The sequence below is a fragment of the Phalacrocorax carbo genome, chromosome 2, assembly GCF_963921805.1.
Source record: "Phalacrocorax carbo chromosome 2, bPhaCar2.1, whole genome shotgun sequence".
In the NCBI taxonomy this organism is placed as follows: Eukaryota; Metazoa; Chordata; class Aves; order Suliformes; family Phalacrocoracidae; genus Phalacrocorax; species Phalacrocorax carbo.
Window position 1 is genome coordinate 22,895,310 of NC_087514.1, and position 20,423 is coordinate 22,915,732.

Genomic DNA, 20,423 nt, shown 5'->3' on the forward strand with positions numbered 1-20,423 from the left:
AAAACAACTCCAATAGATTTTACAGGCAATGTTTTCCCCCAACCAAAAAACCTCTGAAATATAAAATCCTGCTTCGAGCACACACAAATAGGGTTTGTGAAATATAGATTTATTTTCAGAAACTGCCTACTTTTACTGTTTACAAAAAGAAAAAAGGTCGTGAATTGTGCCTGGAACTCTGCTAACAATTATGTATCTTTAAATGTGGGCTTTACTTCCAGCTAGCCAATTTGGAAATGTTTCATTACAGAAAATAATAGGTCTGCATTTCCTGACAGACCATAAAAACAAAATCTCACCAAAACCAAACTATTAACTCCTCCTGCAAAAAGTGTAAAATCAAGATCATAAGCTCACTGAGAGTATGAATTGGTTGCTTCAAGGCTAAGTTATCTGGATCATGGGTCTCCCAACCACCAACCATTTCTTAGCAAAGTGGTTAGGTAGGTAACCTGCACACAGGCATGTGTTGAAGCCTTAAGCATCCAAGTCCAAGATAAAACCCACAGATTCACCAAACCAGTGAATTTAGAATCTAGTACCACGTTCCTCTTCGGGAAGGTCAGGATGTGCAGGTGGCAACAACCACATGAAAAGGCACTTGGCATATCTAGCATTAGCAACAATTGCCCTGTCACATGAAGGACAGAGATGAAAACCTGCAGATTTGGTGATGCAGTACTAAAAATACAGTGAAACCAGGCTCTTTTAAAACCAAGAATGGAGCTTTACAAAGCCAACAGAAGTCCTAAAAAACAAATTCTCATCTTCCTGCCAATGGGGGGAAAACCCAGTAAATATGAGGCAAACTAGAACACACTAACAATCTACCAAAAAAACCTCCAACAAACTAATCACAGCTGTAAAGCCAAAGACAATGTAGTCTGTAACAACAGGAGAAGCGCTGCCTCAATCAATAGCAGGGAAGAACTGAGGGCTGTGAAATGCAAACTTTCCACTGTGTTGTCAGCACAGAGTACGGGAGGGGCATGTGCCCTGTACAGAAACCTCCCAGTGCAAAACAGCCCAAACCGAACCCCGTGAAGCATATATGTACCCACTGTGGTCAAACAATCAAAGGGAGTAGAGCATCACCAGCCAGCAAGAGGAATACCCTCTGCACTGAACAAAACACCACCACCTTACTCAGTAAATCCTAGATTCTTTACAAAGTATGTCTGTGTTACATTTTAGCCTGGCTTTTTGCCTCTGAATATCTCAGACATCCAGCTATAATCTGGTCCTACAAAGAATAACACAACTGAGACGAGTGAAAACAAATGGTGCAGAGTGCAGAATAAATGGTTAGGGCAAACACAGTCTTAAACATTCTTTGCCAACAAATAAATTGCAGCCTAGAACTGTATGTGAACCTCGTGCTCAGCTCGCTTCTCCGTCTTGTGCTTAGCAGGCTTACAAGTCTAAAACACAACGGAAACAAGCTCATTATTTCAGGCAGACAGTGCAGCAGCTTTGTCCTACCTCATCTCAGTTTTATCCTAGAGAAAAGTATTGCCAGAGATGATCAGATGTCTCTAGGGTTGGGATGTATGGTAACTACTAACACATGTCAAAACAAGTAAGTGAAAACCTTCTCCTGTACTCTGCTGATTAACGTCACAGAAATATTCAGAGAATATAGAAAGTGGTGGATCAAAATATCGAGGTCTTTGTTACAATCAGCTATCGTAAACCTTGATTGTAAGAGACAGGAAATATCTTGAATTGCTGAGATACAGAGAGATAAAAGCCTTTGTTCAGCCATTTCAGCCAGTTATTTAAGACAGTAACAACCTACTTTCCTTACCACTGAAGTCTAGCTATCAAGTTAAAACATTTAGCTTGGTTAGTTAATACTTAAGTTAAACAATGAGAGACACCAGCTGTTAAGCAATGGTACCCATTTCTTGATATGAATCTTGTGACCTAAAGCAACAACATTACAACCTTGTCACTTACATAACTGTGTATTTCAATCATGGAAGTGAACACAAGCTTAAATCTCAGTTTCTACAATCATACTACACTGTGTACCCCAGATTCCTACCTATATTAATAATACCCATTGTTGTTCATTAAACTATTTACCTGCTTTACAGGAAAGAACACTTCACCTTAATGATTAATAAATAATGATTAATAATTTACAGCACCAGACTCGAATACAACTACTGTCCAGTAACTGTCATTACAGAATTAAAGTACAACCTCAAAACCTAAACACAGTGTGTTTTACATATACACTTTCATATGTGATACGTACGAAATACAGCCACTGTCAACCACGGTATATATAAACGGTTTCAAAAGAATAGGCAGTAATTGCTCTTTATACTCAGAGCTACAGTAACAATCTTCATGTTATCTTTAGCCACTTTTATAACAATAATCTATTTCAATTAAAAACAGTGAAACAAGTATGGCACAGTTAATTTAATCCTACACCATTGTTTCAATAGAGCTATTCTCAACAACAGAGATTAATGCCTTCATACAGTTCCCAGACGGGCGGACAAGGGTGGTAATTTGCTCATGGCCACAGTGAATCAGCTGCCAAGAAACTCTGACTCCTAATTCATGTACAATTAATAAAGTCATGATTAATAAAGGTCTAACACACAAAACTAAATGAAGGATGAAATTTTCAAGTCTGATTAGATTCAAAGCAATGTTGAGGAAAGACTAGGTTCTTCCAGTTGGATGCTATATTGATGGATTTAGATCAAAGGCAAGTTAAAGACACTTAAGTTGGTATGTAAGCATTTAGAAACTACTTTACAGGAGGCTAAAGCAGTTAAGTGTCAGAGTCTTGTTGCTACATGTCTGCTAGAAGTTGCTACTTCAACAGCAGAGCTGTGAAACAGAAATGTAGGTGCAGCTTGTGAGCATTGGTACAATGCCATCCATCCTTTAAACTACCGGTGAAGATGGCATGAAGTAATTTGCTTTGGATTTTTTTTTTTTTTGGGGGGGGATATGTCCCTACCTGAGCTGTGGGTAATAATCAACTATTGCTGCCTGCAGCAAATATCAGTCATAATCTGTATTTTCTAACCTCAGTCAAAATTATATGGGTAATTCCTCTTAAGACAAAAGTTTTTCAGTACTAAAATTCACTGTTAGGAATAAAATATTTTAAATATGAATATATATAAAGTTAATATGTATCATTAGTGCATGTTAATTTGACAGGGCTAAAAGAAAACCGCTGAAAGCACATGAATTTGACTTATTAAAATAAACTGCTTGTAAACAAAGCAGCATTACTTTTGACAGATTTCCAAACAGAATTTAGGCAAACATAATCAAGTTTAATTTAAAAGCTTGTAAAATGTATTTTAAATGTAATCAGTCTAGTGCTTACAGAGATAAGAACGAAATCAGAGTAGAAATCAGGCTACCACAGTAGTTTAAAAGACATAAATAGTTTAGGTTTCCTACTCAAGGACAATCTAGAGTTCAAGGAGCTGAAGGGAGAGAGGAAAAAAAAGGAAAGAAAAATGTAGTAAACAAGTGGACCAAACAATGCTGTTCTGCAGTGAAAGATGTTTGGAAAGATATGAGCTTTCATCTTTGTTCTTCAGCTGAACAAAGGCAATGCATGCACTTGGATTTTCAAAGGCAATAAGTTATTTTACGGCTCTGAACAAAGTGTGGGGACAGCTCAACTTGCAAGAGTTGATAAACTGAACTGTTCCCAGCAATCTGCTCCTCCCAAAGCTCTACAGATGTGGGAGCTGCCACCTGGCCAGCACCTGAAGCAGCATAGGTCATAGAAGATCACAGAATCATTAAGGTTGGAAGAGACATCTAGGGTCATCAAGTCCAACCATCAACCCAATATCACCAGGTCTCCTAAACCATGCCCTGAAGTGCCATGTCTACAAGTTTTTTTGAACACCCCCAGGGATGACGACTCCACCACCTCCCTGGCAGCCTCTTCCAATGCCTGACCACTCTTTCAGTAAAGAAATTTTTCCTAAAATCCAATCTAAGCCTCCCCTGACAGAACTTGAGGCCATTTCTTCTTGTCCTATCACTAGTAACTTGGGAGAAGAGACCAACACCCACCTCACTACAACCTCCTTTCAGGTAGTTGTAGAGCGATAAGGTCTCCCCTCAGCCTCCTCTTCTCCACACTAAACAACCCCAGATCCCTCACCCGCTCCTCGTAAGACTTGTTCTCCAGACCCTTCACCAGCTTCACTGCCCTTCTCTGGATATGCTCCAGCAACAAAATGTCCCTCTTGTACTGAGGGGCCCAAAACTGAACACAATATTCAAGGTGTGGCCTCACCAATGCCAAGTTCAGGGGCCTTGATCACTTCCCTACTCTGCTGGCCACGCTATTCCTGATACAGCCAGGATGCTGTTGGCCACCTGGGCACACTGCTGGCTCATGTTTAGCCAGCTGTCAACCAACACCCCCAGGTCCTTCTCCGCTGGGCAGATCTCCAGCCACTTCTCCCCAAGCCTGTAGCGTTGCAGCATGGGGTTGTTGTGACCCAAGTGCAGGACCCAGCACTTAGCCTTGTTGAATCTCATACCGTTGGCTCTGGCCCAACAATCCAGCCTGTCCAGGTCCCTCTGTAGGTCCTTCCTGCCCTCCAGCAGATCGACACTTCCACCCAGCTTGGTGTCATCTGCAAACTTACTGAGGGCGCACTCAATCCCCTCATCCAGATCATCAATGAAGGTATTGAACAGGACCGGCCCCAACACTGAGCCCTGGGGAACACCACTCGTGACCGGCCACCAACCGGATTTGACTCCATTCACCACCACTCTCTGGGCTCGGCCGTCCAGCCAATTTTTAACCCAACACAGAGTGTACTTGTCCAAGCCGTGAGCAGCCAGCTTCTCCAGGAGAATGCTGTGGGAGACAGTGTCAAAGGCCTTAGAAAGTCCAAGTAGGAAACGTCCACAGCCTTTCCCTCATCCACTAGGCAGGTCACCTGGTCATAGAAGGAGATCAGGCTTGTTACACAGGACCTGCCTTTCACGAACCCATGCTGGCTGGGCCTGATCCCCTGGTTGTCCTGCACTTGCCTGGTGAGTGCACTCAAGATGAACTGCTCCATAATCTTCCCTGGTACCAAGGTCAGGCTGACTGGCCTGTAGTTCCCTGGATCCTCCTTCTGGCCCTTCTTGTAGATGGGCATCACATTGGCAAGCCTCCAGTCATCTCAGACCTCCCCTGTTAACCAGGACTGCTGATAAATGATGAGAGTGGCTTGGTGAGCTCCTCTCCCAGCTCCATCAGCACTCTTGGGTTGATCCCATCCAGCCCCATAGACTTGTGAGTGTCCAGGTGGAGCAGCAGGTCATAAACTGCTTCCTCCTGGATTATGGGGGGTTTATTCCGCTCCCCATCCCTGCCTTCCAGCTCAGGGGACTGAATACCCCAGGGATAACTGGTCTGGCAGTTAAAGACTGAGGCAATGAAGGCATTAAGTACCTCAACCTTTTCCTCATCTTTGGTGCCAATGTTCCCCTCCGCGTGCAATAAAGGATGGAGAGTCTCCTTGGCTCTCTTTATTGTTAATCTATTTGTAAAAACATTTTTGTTATCCCTTACAACAGTGGCCAGACTGAGTTGTAGCTGGGCTTTTGCCTTTCTAATTCTCTCTCTGCATGACCTAACAAGACACCTCTGTACTCTTCTTGAGTTGCCTGCCCCTTCTTCTAGAAGTGGTAAACTCTCCTTTTTTTCCCTGAGTCCCAGCAAAAGCTCCCTGTTCAGCCAGGCCGGTCATCTTCCCCACCAGTTTGTCTTACAGCACATTGGGGGCAGCCTGCTCCTGCACCTTTAAGACTTCCTTCTTGAAGAATGTTCAGCCTTCCTGGACCCCTTTGCCCTTCAGGACTTCCTCCCAAGTGACCCTTCCAATCAGTGCCCTGAACAGGACAAAGCAGTTTGCTGAACCCCCTCCTTACTTCTCCAAGAATTGAGACCTCCATCATTTCATGGTCGCTAAGTCCAAGACAGCCTCCGACCACCATATCTTCCACCAGTCCTTCTCTGTTTGTAAATAGCAGGTCAAGTGTCCCACCTCCCCTGGCAGGCTCCCTTACCAGCTGCAGCAGGATGTTACCTTCCACACACTCCAGGAACCTCCTAGACACCCTCCTGTGTTGTACTTCCAGCGCACGTCTGGTAAGTTGAAGTCCCCCACAAGAACAAGGGCTACCCATTGTGAGACTTCTGCCAGCTGCTTGTAGAATGCTTCACCTACCTCTTTACCCTGGTTGGGTGGTCTATAACAGACCCTCAGCAAGATATCTGCTTTGTTGGCTTTCTCCCTCATCCTTACCCATAAGCACTCGACTTTATAATTACAAACATTGAGCTCTATACAATCGAAACGTTCCCTAACATACAGCGCCACCCCTCCACCTCTCCTTCCTTGCCTATCCCTTCTGAGGAGCTTATAGCCATCCATTGCAGTGCTCCAGTTGTAAGAGTCATCCTACCATGTTTCTGCGATGGCAACAGTCATAGCTATCCCTCTGCACAATGGTTTCCAGCTCCTCCTGTTTGTTGCCCACGCTGTGTGCATTGGCATAGATGCACTTGAGCTGGGCTATCGATTTCACTCCCAACCCTGGCACAGCACCCCTAGGCTCCTCTCTAGTGGGCCTGGCTATATCCCCTTCCCACTCTGAACCTAGTTTAAAGCCCTCTCGATAAGCCCCACCAACTCATGAGCAAGAATCCTTTTCCCCCTTTGACATAGGTGAACTCCATCTGTCACTGGCAGGCCTGGTGCCATGTAAACCTCACCATGATCAAATGAAGCAACACTCCACCGATAGCACAAGCCGCTAAGCCACATTATTCAGGTGAGTTTTCCTGTTCCTTTCAGTATTCTTCCCTGCCACTGACTGGATTAAGGAAAAAACTCATAATTTAGAAAGCAAAGTCAGATGGCAGCTGGTCTTAAAAATGCTGCACTGTAAACTCCAGTGGCTCAGGGACTGACTGGCCAGCAGTCAGGTGCCCATGCAGTACAGACCCTGGGGGCCCAGACCTTCATCACCCACCTCAAGCTAAACTAGCCAGGCATCTTCAGTACGCAGGCTGTGCAACTGCTCAATGAGCTGGATTACTCATAATCTAAATGTTCAATATATCCGCAACAATATCACAAGTATATTTGCAAACTCTTAACCATCATTCACCCCTACACGTAAATATGCAATATACTTTAACGCACATTCAGCTGTGAACCTTCTTACTAGCTGTTCAAAGTTGATAGGGCTATTAATGAGAAATCCAACCAGGGTAAGGACAAGGCACATGGGGAAAGGTTTTCAGAGGTCAGTAGGGCAGCAAGGTGCTCACTTACTTTAAGAAAAGCAAAACAAAACCAAAACCCCTCCACTCTGCCACAGCCGGGCACTAAACTTGCCACTGACAGTTACACGGACAATTACACAGAAAGATGAAGCAGGCTTTTCTGCTTTTTACTTCTATGGGCTCTGGATTGTTTTGCATTAACTAGCAACTACATACTTTCTGTTTGCAGTAAGCCAACTTGATTCCATGTTTTCCCTTTAAGTATTTCTTAAGTACAAAATAAAAATACATATATCCCTATATTTAACTATAACAAAATTTAGAAACAATATAAACAGGAATAATACATCTCAATAAGAAGTTTTCTGAAATAAACTTAAGTACAAGTATTCCAATACTTTCCAAAATAGGTTATTAACAAAATTCACTGCATTCTGTGGTTCTAACCTAAATTATAGCTTGACCTAAATTATAGATATTCCAGCCTCTGCAATTTACAGTCCAAAACAAACACGAGCAAATTTTCCCAAGCATTACAGAACTGAACTATTTATACAAAGCTTTCAATTATATATGGTTTTATCTCCATGTATACTATACAGAGCATAAAAGACAGACAAATATGAGTTAACTGAAGGAAAGTATGCTGCAAGCCCTCAAACATCTAAAGTCTAGACTGAGCTTCATTATGTCTGGACCATGATAGCAGAACCACCTCAAAATAGTCTCAAATTCTTCATATATTTGCCATGTATTACATGAGTAAACGGATTTATTACTGAACTTTTTGTGTAGAATACAATCTGGAAGATTACCAATAATGCTGTTGATAGACGGCCTGTTATCTATTAAAAAAAAAATCTCCTCATCTGAAGAGAATTGCAGCAGAATTCATTATTGCTCTTGCTTTTCCAAAAATTGAGGTTCTGTCACCCAGTATGCAACAAGCCAATCTTACACACAGAGCTGAGATACTTGTTTATTCCATGTGCACAAAGACAAGTGCTAGATGGTAACTCCACAAAGCTAGCACACCTGGTCAAAATCGCAGTAGGTATTTATACAGTTAAATGTGTCACTAACATCTAATATTTCCATGCCCCAGCTAGTCATTGGTTAGTTTCTTCCTCACTTCATCTTAAAGCTACATCTCCTTTTAAATTTACTAGGCATGCTCAGAGAGTAAGGGGTTTGAGTAGGGGGCTTTTTCCAGTCAGGAGGTGTGGTTTTCATATTGTAATGAGATGGTTTGACCTCAGGGCATCAGTTTAGGGCATCTTGCTGATTTTGCTGAGCTGGTATCTAAATAATACTCATCCTCAAGGATATCTGTCAATTGTTTTAAATTTATGTCCTTCCTCCCTTCCTTGAGGTTCCTTTAATAATCTCTAGTATACTTTATCTTAAAGGTTAAAATAATCAGTCATCACTCTGGTTGCAAAAAAAGTCAGACCAGATTCCTGTTTCCCCCTGTCTTTGGGAGAGTGGAACAGCACCACCAGGTTACCAGCCTAGTCACCCTGCACCATGCTTTCTTCCTTGCCTACTTCACACAAACTAAATCAGGAAAATCTCAGTCAGGACAGGATTAATCTTCTCAAGCAATCTTCTGTCAGTCTTCTGCAACATCAAGCAAAGCAATCAAGGGCCAGATCCACAAAAGGGACTGGCTATTGCAACAGAAGCTTGTGATGCATAACTTCCAGGCACTTCACAAAACCCTCAAAAGCAGTTTCCCTATCTGATGTCCACACAGAGAGGCACCCGAGAAAAACATTCAGATTTCAGGAAGCAGAGATAACCTCAAAGCCAAAAGAAAATGCTCAAGGGGAGGAGAAATCAAATCGTATGTATGTCTAAAAGTTAGGCAACTAACGGCCAATCTATAAAATAAAAGTGTAAGCAGTCTTACAATCTGCAGTTAGATATTTACCTGTCACTGCCAACTCAGCCTGGAAGGGACAACAATCCTCTTCCCCACAAGGTACTCAATTCCCCTTTTCTAACCCAAAACCATGCTAATACTAAGAGAACAGCAGAGCGTTCAATGCCCTTTACCACCACAGAGTTACCAGCATTGCAAGAAAGCCAGTTCTGTGGATGCAAAGGCATCTGAACCAGCTCTGCCCAGCCCAGCACCAGCCCAGCCAGTTGCCATTTCTACATGGCTGCTGATCTTGCTCTGAGCCCACCCAGGACCACAGTGACATGGCACAACAGCTTTGGCTCAAAGCTGACCCCATTAGACCTGAGGAAGCTCTGCATGGAGCCACGCTGCTGCCTGCATCAAGTCTTCCACTCTTCGCAGACCTGGGCTAGCCATGCTATGGGTTAGATGGGGGCAGAGATATTGTATATAAATTGGAAAATCACCTGGCTTAGGAAGTTAATCCCCACACTAACAGGGAATAATCAACAGCCACCCTCAGCCTCCCGAATCCAACAAAACGAAAAGTAACCACATCCATTGGTTTCTTGCCCATATCTTATAAAAATTAGACATAGTTTGTCTGATGGCCAGCCAAGCAGTGTGCCAGTGTCTCAAGGTATGACCAACTGGAAATATTACACTCAGAGGTAAGCACTGCAAGTAGTGAGGTAGATAAGAAATGCAGCTTCATGGGCTTCAACTCAGTCATCTGACTTGTGCATGCCTGACTAACATTGTCTCTTCCACCACAAAGTGAATGGATTAGTGAAAGTTTACAAAAATTAGTAATTTTAATAATTTTCATGCAGTACAGTATCAAATACTTTCCCGCACTTCAAACAGACTGGCTTAGTCCCTAGAAAATCTTCACAAGTCACTTCTGTCACGCACACGGGTTGACAAGGAGGACAGGATCTTCTCAATGAATTCTCAGTAACAGAGGAGCACAGACCAATAAAAGTCAGACATAGCACTAGAAACAAATGACCTGAGAGTCTGAGCCACAAACCAGAGACAGTTCAAAACAGCAATGGAAAATTGGATGGCAGCCTCAGTTTGTTTGTGTTTGGGAAGCTTTTACCACATAGCCAACTTTCTAGACGCTTAGCACCCACCATCTGCCGTAAATTTTGATCAAGAGTAATTTTCTGTAAAATCACTGCTTCTGGGAAGATCAGTGCGTGCACAAAATGGAAAGCCAGGCCTTCCGCTTTAAATTCACTTCTATAGTTACCATCTTCACTACAACTGGAAAACATGAAGTTATAATTATTAATAATAATTATTATTATTCAGAGCAGATCATTATTGTAATAGGAGAAGCAGTACTTAAGGTTTCTAAAAATATATACATAAAAACTCTTTTTGAAGAATAGTGATACGTCATTTCTAAGTATTTATGGGAAATAGTTCTTATCTGCCACATATTTCTTTTGTGGCATTTTTGTTCAGTTATTTTTATGAAGACATGAAGCCTGCAAGACAATCAAGTTCCTGTTGCCAGAGCTGCCACAGGCCAATGCACTGGATGTGAGCTGTTAATGAGATGCCTGTTCCCACACAGGTTGACAACTCATGGACAGCAAAGGGAAAACAGTGTGGGCCACCTGTATACAACGGTATACAATTTTGTCCATTTAACTATTATTCAGAGGAAGAGAACGTGAACAATGACCTTTGAAAACATGATCACCACATCATCCTTAGCAGACTTGTCCTCCCTAATCTGATTTGTTACTGACCAGGTGAAGTTCATGAGGTTCCACATGGCAACAGCCATTTCCTTAAAAACACAGAGACAATCTTGGAATCCAGTGTGACAATGGTGAAGTGTAAGGACAAATACCAGCTTCAAACATAGCTTTCTGTCTGAAAGCTCTGTTCCCACTGCTGGCTTTCCCCAGTTCCAAGGATGGTGCATTCCCACCAGTCCAGGCTCAGCTCCCAAGCCCCAACTGCCTCCTGTCAGCGAAGGCAAAGCAGTTCCAAACTCAGTAGCTCTGCCCATGTTTTCCTTCTCTATATAAACAGCTTTAGGGAGGCTTGCATGACTCCATTCACTCACAGGTGTCCTCCTGGAGTAGGCTACAGCCACAGGACTGAGCCCATCACTCAACACCTACAGTGGCTTGGTTTAGCCAGTGACCACGCTTAGCATATGAGCATGGAGCAGAGGGTGTCTGAGACACAGGCTGTACAGTGAGACTCAGAAACCACTGGGTCTTGCAGCTACACATGAACAGTAGACAGGGCAGTGTGGAAGGGACATCAGTCTGCTGGGGATCAACAACAGGATACCATGGTATTTCCCAGAAAGGTCTGCTGTTGAGAAAGTTCTGGAAGACAGTTTTCTGTAGAACTTCAGACCTCATGTACAGTAGGACTGGCCTAAATCTAGTCCAGAGTAAAACCCCTTGGTCTCATGCAGTAGACAGGTAAGAAGCGTGCTAACAACTTCACCTAGTGATCCACTCCTGTAGCACCAAATTACTTGCTAGTGTAGACATAGCCTCTGAACATGGATAAAGACGAGGCTCTGGGAACCACACCATTGGCACCATCTCAATGAACCCCAGTTAACATAAGGTAAACACCCTTTCTTCATCAGCCATGCATTACTTTGGACCCCCATGCATTTTAAGCAGCACCCTTTCAGAACAAGGAGCAAGGCAGTACTATTCACAGTATCAAGCAGACAAGGAATGCTCTTCAGATAAAGCAGCATTAGGTTTTTGCAGATGACTGATGCACTTACAGCCAGTGGAATAGGATTACACACATTCGCCTGTCTGGTTTCAGACAATCTGCACAAACTAATCACACTTGATGAAGGGCCTCTGTACTACATGCAGCAAACGCTTTTTAGTGGCTGTAATTTAGTGTACCCACAGGAAGCAGCAAAGATGGTTTATGAATGTGTTGCTGTAAGAACCACTGTAAGGACTAATGATTGCTTATGTTTCTTTGGAAAAACTGAGAGCAAGAGTGCAAAAATGAAAGAAACTTCCCAAATTTGTATCGTAGTGTACAAAATGACACAGACATGCCTAATTTAGATGTTTTTGACCTCTTAGCCAAAGCTTTTCTTCAAGCAACATGGTGATGCTCAAAATAATTATTAATGTCCAGCTATTCTGTATTTCCAGAGACTTACCCAGCACAGAAGTCAGTCGTACTGCTTTGTATTTCCCTTGATCCATATGAAGTATCTATAAAAAAATACTTTGGCATTTGCCAACTTCCATTTAGCAAGCTGCAATTTGGCTGTTTCACCACCAAAATCTTTTGTGACCACTACTTTGTTCTGATAAGCTGGAAAAGTTACTTTAGTTTGCCCTAAGTAACATATGATGTACAGCGTGCTACATTTACCACTTCTTTACAAGCCTTCCCTGCCCATTAGTACCAGTGACATATGGTAAAGAAACAGGAACAATGTTACAAGCAAAAAATGAATTAAAGAGCCCCTTGTGCTTGTTCCATTGGGTCAACGTCCACACCTCTGCACCCCTTCTCCAACTTGGGCTCTGAGACAGCATCAGGGACAAAAATGTAACTTCAGGCAGAGAACATTGATTGCTTTCCTAATTGAAGCTGAGCTACCAAAAATTTTTAACTACTAGTAAGAGGGAGAGGCAAGATACCTGTCTGTAGAGGTTTCAGTAACTTCACACCTATGCTGTTTTGCCGAACATCCATGTAACTACCTTCTACACAAACCAGCACTTATTTCCCCAAAACTCCCAACCTACAGAAGGTGGACATCTTCTTCCTCCCTGTGTGTACACACACACACATATAGCTATACTGATTTAAGCTTGCCAGACACCAGGTTTCCAGTTTTTGGAAGTCTCTTCATGTTGAATTAATTGTAGATTTGTATTTAGCGGAAGCCAATTAAGTGATTACATTAAAATTTTTAACTCGCAGAACTTCAGTATTGAAGTTTTCAAGGTACTTCTTAATTCATTTCAAACTGGTTTCGTTAGTTTAAACTGACCTTAGTTCTCAAACAATTTCTCCCACTGCTGCAGCCAGTTGCACGGAACGCTCCACAAAAACACGCACATATATTCTGGCACATAGTCATGAACTCAGAAGCGAACGGAAAACTCACCAGTGAATCATTTTTCCAGTCTCTCTGAGGTACTTGATTGTTCTCTGTGGGACATTTTCCAGTGTTTTGTATAGTCTGCTTTAAAAACTCACTGGCAAGCCTTTTGCCTTTGTACTTCTACAGACCTGCAGACCTTACCCGGGTCAGGAAGTCTTAAGGGCTTGCCTACAGTGGACTCATTCCAGAATAGATTAAGAGACATGAACAAAAAGTTACCACACAGTAATATTCTCTGCCTTTCTGGAATAACGCCTTATGTTGACAACCTATTCCAAGATAGTTAAAGTAGGAATTATTTTGAAATTAGAAGTGTCTTGGTCTTGAGGATGACCACGAGGGGGAGTTACACCTATTTAAGTATAGCTGTAATGAACCAGGTATTCTGCTGCGACCATCCATTTTCCTCACTAGACAAACCCTAGATCTTCAGCCTCCCAGTCTGAGCTAGTAGTAACATGAGCAGTGTTACTGTTAAATTGCTTTGAGATACAGATACTGTAAGCATCTGCAAATAATTAGATTCCACTGCCAAGGAGCTCTTTAGCTAACATACACAAAACTTCACACCACTAAGTCACATGGTTTTACTTTCATAAAAACCACCATTTGTTGTATAAACAAACTTAATCCAAATATAAAGCAAAACTCAAGTAGCTTAAACACAGCCTGCTAAGTTGAAAGCTCAGAATAAAATTTAAAAGAAAAAAAGGGGAGGGGGATGGAGGGAGCAACTGGAAATGACGACTTTTCTATTGCAGAAGGTAGGATCCCATAGGGATTATCATCAATAGCCAAAACACCTGTAACAGAGGCCGTAAGATTGAGTTAGTCTCTTTTCCTGCTCTAATCAGTTCAGTGTTCTGGTTTATAGCATACTGTATGAAGAGTTGATACATAGGCAGAAATGTAAGACCACAGATCAGCTGGTGATCCAGCTGATTTCCTGAAGCACAACCACCAACCGAGACAGTGGCTCCACATGATACTCTCCTGGAGGATTACTGCGAAGACACCATCCCAGAAATGCCAGTTTAACACATTTCCAGAAAGCAGAGAAACTCTACAGAAGCCTTTGTGCTCCAGCAGATGGAAAGCACAGATCTTCTATATCCCACTTGGGTAGTCTTGTATAGCCAGGAGAGAGTTATCACTGTTTTGGCGAGTGACCTTCACCTTGAGACTTGTCCCTTTGATAATTCTTTGCCCTTTCTGGGAGAAAACATTCCAAATAAGTAATGGGAAGAAGTTTCTAAAGATGATAGGAGCAGAAAACAGAAATAGCACCAAGGCCCTTTTGCACAAAATACTTGGATTTCTTGAAGGAGTCTCCATCATGTGCCCTGGGATTGTGTGATTAAGCAGCTTGCTCAAAGTCAGTCAAGATAAAGTGAGGAAAATATTACAAGCCTCAATCTCAAACCAGTGTTTACATCCAAAGACCATGCCCAGTCTTGAGAACAGGCTGTGGGGAGGGGAGGGGGAAGGGAGCAATGGAATTAAAAAACAAAGCCTGTAAGCATTCCTACCAAGGATCAAAAGGAAGAAGTTTTAACCAACATACTATTAAAATTCTTTCTTCAGTAGGAACAAAGTTTGGACTACCAATTACAGAAAAAGTCAAGCTCTTAAAACAACAGAAGTCTCCTCCACCTCCCAACCTGCTGCCTCTTTATGGCTGCAAAGTGAAATTAAACAATATTCCAGAAGTTAATAGCTCCTCCTCCTCCGCTGCAACACCAAGTCCCCTGAAAAGCTGAACCCTTTGCCAATCCCGAGAAGGTTTCCTGTTGCAATCAACCATGGATTGATGCCATTACTGATTACTATGTAGAATCCCATTAAAAACATGTAAGTGACATTGGTATGCACTGGTCTCCCTCAGAGAAAAGACCCAGCAATGAACCACCCTAAGCTTACCATATTAACTCCAACCTAACCCCTAGTGACAGATTCAAAACAAGCTACATAGAGAGTGGGGGGAAACTGCTCTACCCTTTCACCAGTAAAGCAGCTATCTGAAAAAAATTCAGTTTGACCAAGGAGTCAATCAGCACTGCAGGCAGATCAGCACACATACACATTAGGTAGCTTAGAAATGTCTGCACAATATGAGAGTAGTGGGGTATACCAAACCAGAGGCCAGACAGTGGCAATGACAGGACACTAGGAAGCAAATGAAACAGTGTACGGAAATAAAATCCTAATAGACACTGTTGTTCCACATAGCCACCCAGTCACAGCTGGCCGAGTACTGATCAACCACTGCAGTAGTTGGAGGTGGTTAAAAGGGAAACAGAATGGAAAAAGAGAGAAAACAACAAAGCTTCTCACTAGCACGCAGTGTTTATGAAGCACCTATATGAGAACAGGTAAGCCATGAACCCTCTCCAGAAGGAACTCCCTGACACTGAAGGCATGCACTAGGCACAAGCTACTGACAGTTCAGGAAAGTCAGTCACAGCAAACTAATAAAAATGTCTCTGTGGTCTCTCTGGTGTAACAGCAGCATGACTGGAAGGCACGAATACTGACAAAAGCTGGCTCAACAGTTGTAGTTAAGACACACCAAGTAGGATCCAGCAGCATACCTGATGAGATAAAGTGGCAGACGCTGTAGAAAGCATTCCTAAGAAATGATGACTGGGGAAGGCACTGCACAGAGTTTACAACTGAAGCCTATAGCCTGCCTCCCAATTTAAAAGCCCACAGTTTATCTGAGATTTGCAGGTGAATTTGGTTGCTTGCATACAGGTGTCTTAACATTTGATACTAGAATTTCCCATACACCTACACTGGGCTGGCAAACACGATGCAAGACTAGAGCCAGCAGCCTTCCAGCTGGCAGCCAGAGGCCAAACAGGGAATCCTGACTATCCCAAGCAACATTTTAAAAAAAAAAAAAAAAGTTTTGGCAAGTGAACTAAGCTCCTCCTCCAACTTCGGTAAAGAATATGCAAATAAGAATTTAGCAACAGTAGCCACCTCTGATAGATACCATCTGTAATTTATTGGGTTTTTTAAACCAGGAACTTCTTAATTTTCAACCCATTTCTGTCTCACACTCTGCACAGCACAAGACTGTAAGCTTTTCAAGACCTGTGTTAAGATGTTCCCCCTCCCCTTACCTCTGAAAAGCCATTATTAAAACAGGTTTAAAACTTGTTTTACAAGCCTCTCACCCAGAGAGGCTCTCACCCTTTTAGCTTTTGCTATCGGCAAAGCCTTTCCACAAGATGGCATATTCTCAAGGGAGCCATATCTTACAGTAAGTTCAGGTAGGAAAGTGTCTGTTTTCAGAAAAACAGAAAAAAGTAAAGTTGCTCTTTCAGTCAGAAGTTTCAGCATCCAGTCAGAAGACAAAATGCAAAAGCCACAATGGCAAATAAGGCTAAGAATACGTTTAGGTACCTCTCCTCAGTAGACATAAGCTAAGAGAGGAACAAAGAGCAACTTCTAAACATTATTTTTGCACTACCTGAGTTCAGGCGGGCCAGGATATCATAAGCTGTGTCACCAGATAATTTCAAGAATGGCTGTGTATATCAGCAAGGCGCCTGGGCTATATGTGATCCGCTCTGCCAAAGAGCTCTGAATAGCCACATTGCTGTGCTACACCCATTCCTCTTCCACTCTAATAAAGGATCCAAGGCTGGGGGTGGGGTGTCTATGGCTCCCTTACACAGTGCTTATAAAACCAAGCAGCTCTAGTGCAGTCCAAAAAGATTTAAAGAAACATCTAGTCAGTAAACATCACCTGCCTTGTCATTCAGCGCAACAGATTTCACAAACCATTTCTCAATGACAAAAAAGATTGTTTCACATTGGTTTTATTTACATACTACAGTATGGGTGGGAGAACTTACCTCCATTTGGAGAGCAGCTGTGTCCTGATCATAGTGTCCCATGATATTTGGGAAAAAAGTCATGTTGTAAGGCATTCCTGAACATCTGGAAATAGTAATTGGCTCACACGTGAATAAACTGTGCCCTCGCACCAGAGTTAAAAGTAAACTGCAAGTCGCAGAGAACACAAGCACTCCCATTTTGTCGGGACCTCCAACTTCAGCGCATAGCTCTGTTCAGTAGTTAGACAGACCGTGCACACGGACAGAAACACACATCTTCCCCCGCTGGCTCCAGCGCAAGGCAAGGGCACGGGCAGTAGGGCCGACGATCAGACTCTCCTCACCGCTGCTGCGGGTATTCCCCCATTTTGGCTGACCGCGGTTCTACTAAATCCCTCTTCCGGAGCCTGCACCGCTGCAGAAGCGGGAAAAGACGGGACAGAGTAATTAATTAACAGCAGGAAAAACCCGACCGCCACCGCACGTCCGAAGGCCCACCTCGGCTTCCTCGCGCGCCCGCAGGAGACAGGGCGGGCCCGCGCCGTACCCCGCCCCGTACCGCCCGTACCCCGGCTCCCCGCCCCGCTCCCCCCGCCGGGGCCGCCCCGCACCCCGCGTACCCCGCAGGGGCGGCGGCACGGCGCAGCCCGCGCTCCCGCTGCGCCCCGGTCCCGGCCAGCGCCGTCTCTGGCCGCCCCTCCCTGCGCCCGGGCCCCGCAGCCACCGCGGCTCCCGACGCCCCGCTGTCGGCGCTCCGTTCCCAGCCCCGCCCTGGGAAGCGGCGCCCGCAGGGCCGGGCGGGGGAACCGGCCGAGAAGTCGGCCCAGGAGCCGGGGTTCGCCGGGCGCGGCCTCGGCGCCGCATCCCCGCCACGCCCGGGCCGCACCCCCGACGCCCCCTCACGGACCCGCCTCCCGACGAACGCTTCCCCCCGCCCCCCGCCGCGGACGGGCGCCCCGGGGCGCCGCTCCCAGGAGTAGCCGCCGCTCCCCGGGACGGGACCTGCCCCCGGGGCCCGCCGCACTCACCGGGCCCGGCCCGGCCCGGCCGCGGCCGCCTCCCCGCAGCGGCTGCGATGGCCGCGGCCCCCCCCCGCGCCACCGACAGGATGTGGCGTCTGGCGGCGGCCGGGGCTGGGGGGGGGAACCGGGACGCTCCCGCGATACTTGGCGGGAGGGGAGGGGCGGGCAGGTGCGGGCCCGCCCGCCGGCCGCTCGGTGCGGGCCGCGGTGGGCTGGCGGCGGGGCCTCCCCCGCGGGGGGCGGCGGGGGCTGCGGCCGCCACCGAGAGCAGCGACCCGCCCGGCGGAGCCCGGGGGCCCGAGGAGCGCCGGCCCCCCCGCGCCCCAGCCCACCTCAGGTGCAGGTGAAGCCTCAGGTGGGAAAGTCCCCCGGGGCTGAACGCATAGAAGCAAACGGCATGAAAAATCCTTCCAAGCAACTTAGCTTTGCATAAAAACAATATTAACTCTGCAATACACTCTATAAATATTAAGAGGATTTACAGACTTTGCACAGAATCGTCCTGCCCGTGGAAGCGATTCCGAGGCTGGTTTGCGAGGGCTCTGGGGACAGCTGGTGGCTGGGCCCTCACTGCCGCGGCCCTGGGAAATGCCCGAATCCTCATGAGATGAGGGGTGCGGGTGCGCGTTAGATGAGGCTAATGCTGGGGAGGAGGTTGATGGTAGAAGTCGATGTGGAACGACTGAATTTAGTGAAAGGGAAGTGATTTGAGGTATTTGCTGCAGAAAGGGATGCGGAGGTGAGAACAAAGGGAAATGCGTGTCCGCACGGAGGAGCGCCGGACTCTGGTGCTCAGGCTACCACTGTCTGTTCCAGAGACCCACTCAAGGATGTGTGAACTGTCCTCCTGCTGCACCGTCTGCTGCTGGCTGAGGCCATACATCAAATGCAAGTCCGGCAGCGCTTAGCTGTGTTCGCAGTCACAGGCCTGAGCTAATGAGACCTAACCATAGAAATGCTGAAGGTTGCAGACAGAGATGACCGAATTTCTCCGCGCAGAGCCACCCGAGGTCTCATCAGGCCACTGTTTAGCCATGCAACTCGCTCTGCGCTCCAGGACTGGAACAGGAAACACCAGATACCGAGACATGCAAACCAGGTTTAGAAATGGTTTGACCACGTTCAGGCAGCACTGCCTTTCTGCTAGTGTGCCCCAAGGTAGTCTGTGCAGTCAGGCACATTTACCCAGAGAGTCTGTCCATGGAGGGCGGAGGTTATTCAGAGGATCACACACTTTTAAAAATTCTCTCTTTGTGCAGATCTTTTATGTGTCGCTTCCTTTGTCACCCCACAGAAACACGAAACCCCTCCAGACTGCCTTATGTGAAACCGTTTTAGCACCTGTATGAATCATGAGGAGGATTATATCTACCTGCTGTAGATCCACATAGCTGTGGCAGAGTTAAATTTGCTGTATGAACAAGCACCTAAATGGGGAGGTGACTGACATTTTCCCAGCAGGTTTCACAGGTGACATTAATGAAATCTTGTTTGCAGGTTGTGGAAGTGAATGTGCTTCAGTGTACAAAGACACCTATATTATCCTCTTGTCGTTCCAGTTCTCATCTTCCAGCTGGCTTCTGTCCTAGCCTCTCCCAGTAGCAACTTCCCATCCCAGAAATATTAACATTTTGCTTTTCATGAGCTCTGAGAGGCTGCACACTGCGGCTCTGGCAGTGAAAGCACCAGGAGCATGCAAGAGAGAATATCCCCACTCTGCGTCTGCAGAAGCCATCCTAGGGCAGTTCTTGCTCAGCCCTGGAGGAAGTTGCTGAGTTGCTCTCCCCTCCGGGAAACACTGTCAGTTCCTCAGATACACCGAAACTTGCAGGGACAGGACATGTTCAGCAGATTTCTACTGAATTCTCTTTCCTTTCGAGTTTCATTGACTAAGCCTGTAGGCATTTTCATGGAAATGGCAGCAAAGCTGCGTAGGACCATCCATAACCAGTGAAATGTCTCTGCTTCCAGTATGTAGGGTTGACAAATTCTCAGACAAACTTCTGTTATAATTTTAATATGGGAAAACCAGCATGTCTTACATGATTTTCATGAAAGTTAATAAGAAATTTTCCTGAAACAGCCAGACAAAAATCCAAGGAGTGGAAATTTCAGCCAAATCACAGAAATTTGTCAAAGTAACAAGCACCTGAAATAGGGTATTGTGAGGAGTTTGGCAGCCTTAGCTTTAAGCTCTGCTAGTATCATA

General features: G+C 45.1%; 1 protein-coding gene across 3 annotated transcripts in view; it reads right to left on the bottom strand.

Moving 5' to 3' along the window:
* The window catches only part of FZD6 (frizzled class receptor 6), a 35,166-nt gene extending 16,833 nt beyond the window's left edge, over positions 1-18,333 (bottom strand). Inside the window, exons 1-2 of one of the 3 annotated variants that reach the window (XM_064442262.1) lie at positions 18,221-18,333; positions 17,211-17,607 (exon numbers count right to left, since the gene is read on the bottom strand). In XM_064442262.1, the coding sequence (XP_064298332.1) occupies positions 17,211-17,390 (180 nt within the window). In that variant the 5' untranslated portion in view covers positions 17,391-17,607; positions 18,221-18,333. Of the gene's footprint in view, positions 1-17,210; positions 17,608-17,812; positions 18,067-18,220 lie in introns of those variants that run through there. The other 2 variants (XM_064442263.1, XM_064442264.1) reach the window with 2 other exon arrangements.
* Between the last annotated feature and the right edge of the window lie 2,090 nt (positions 18,334-20,423).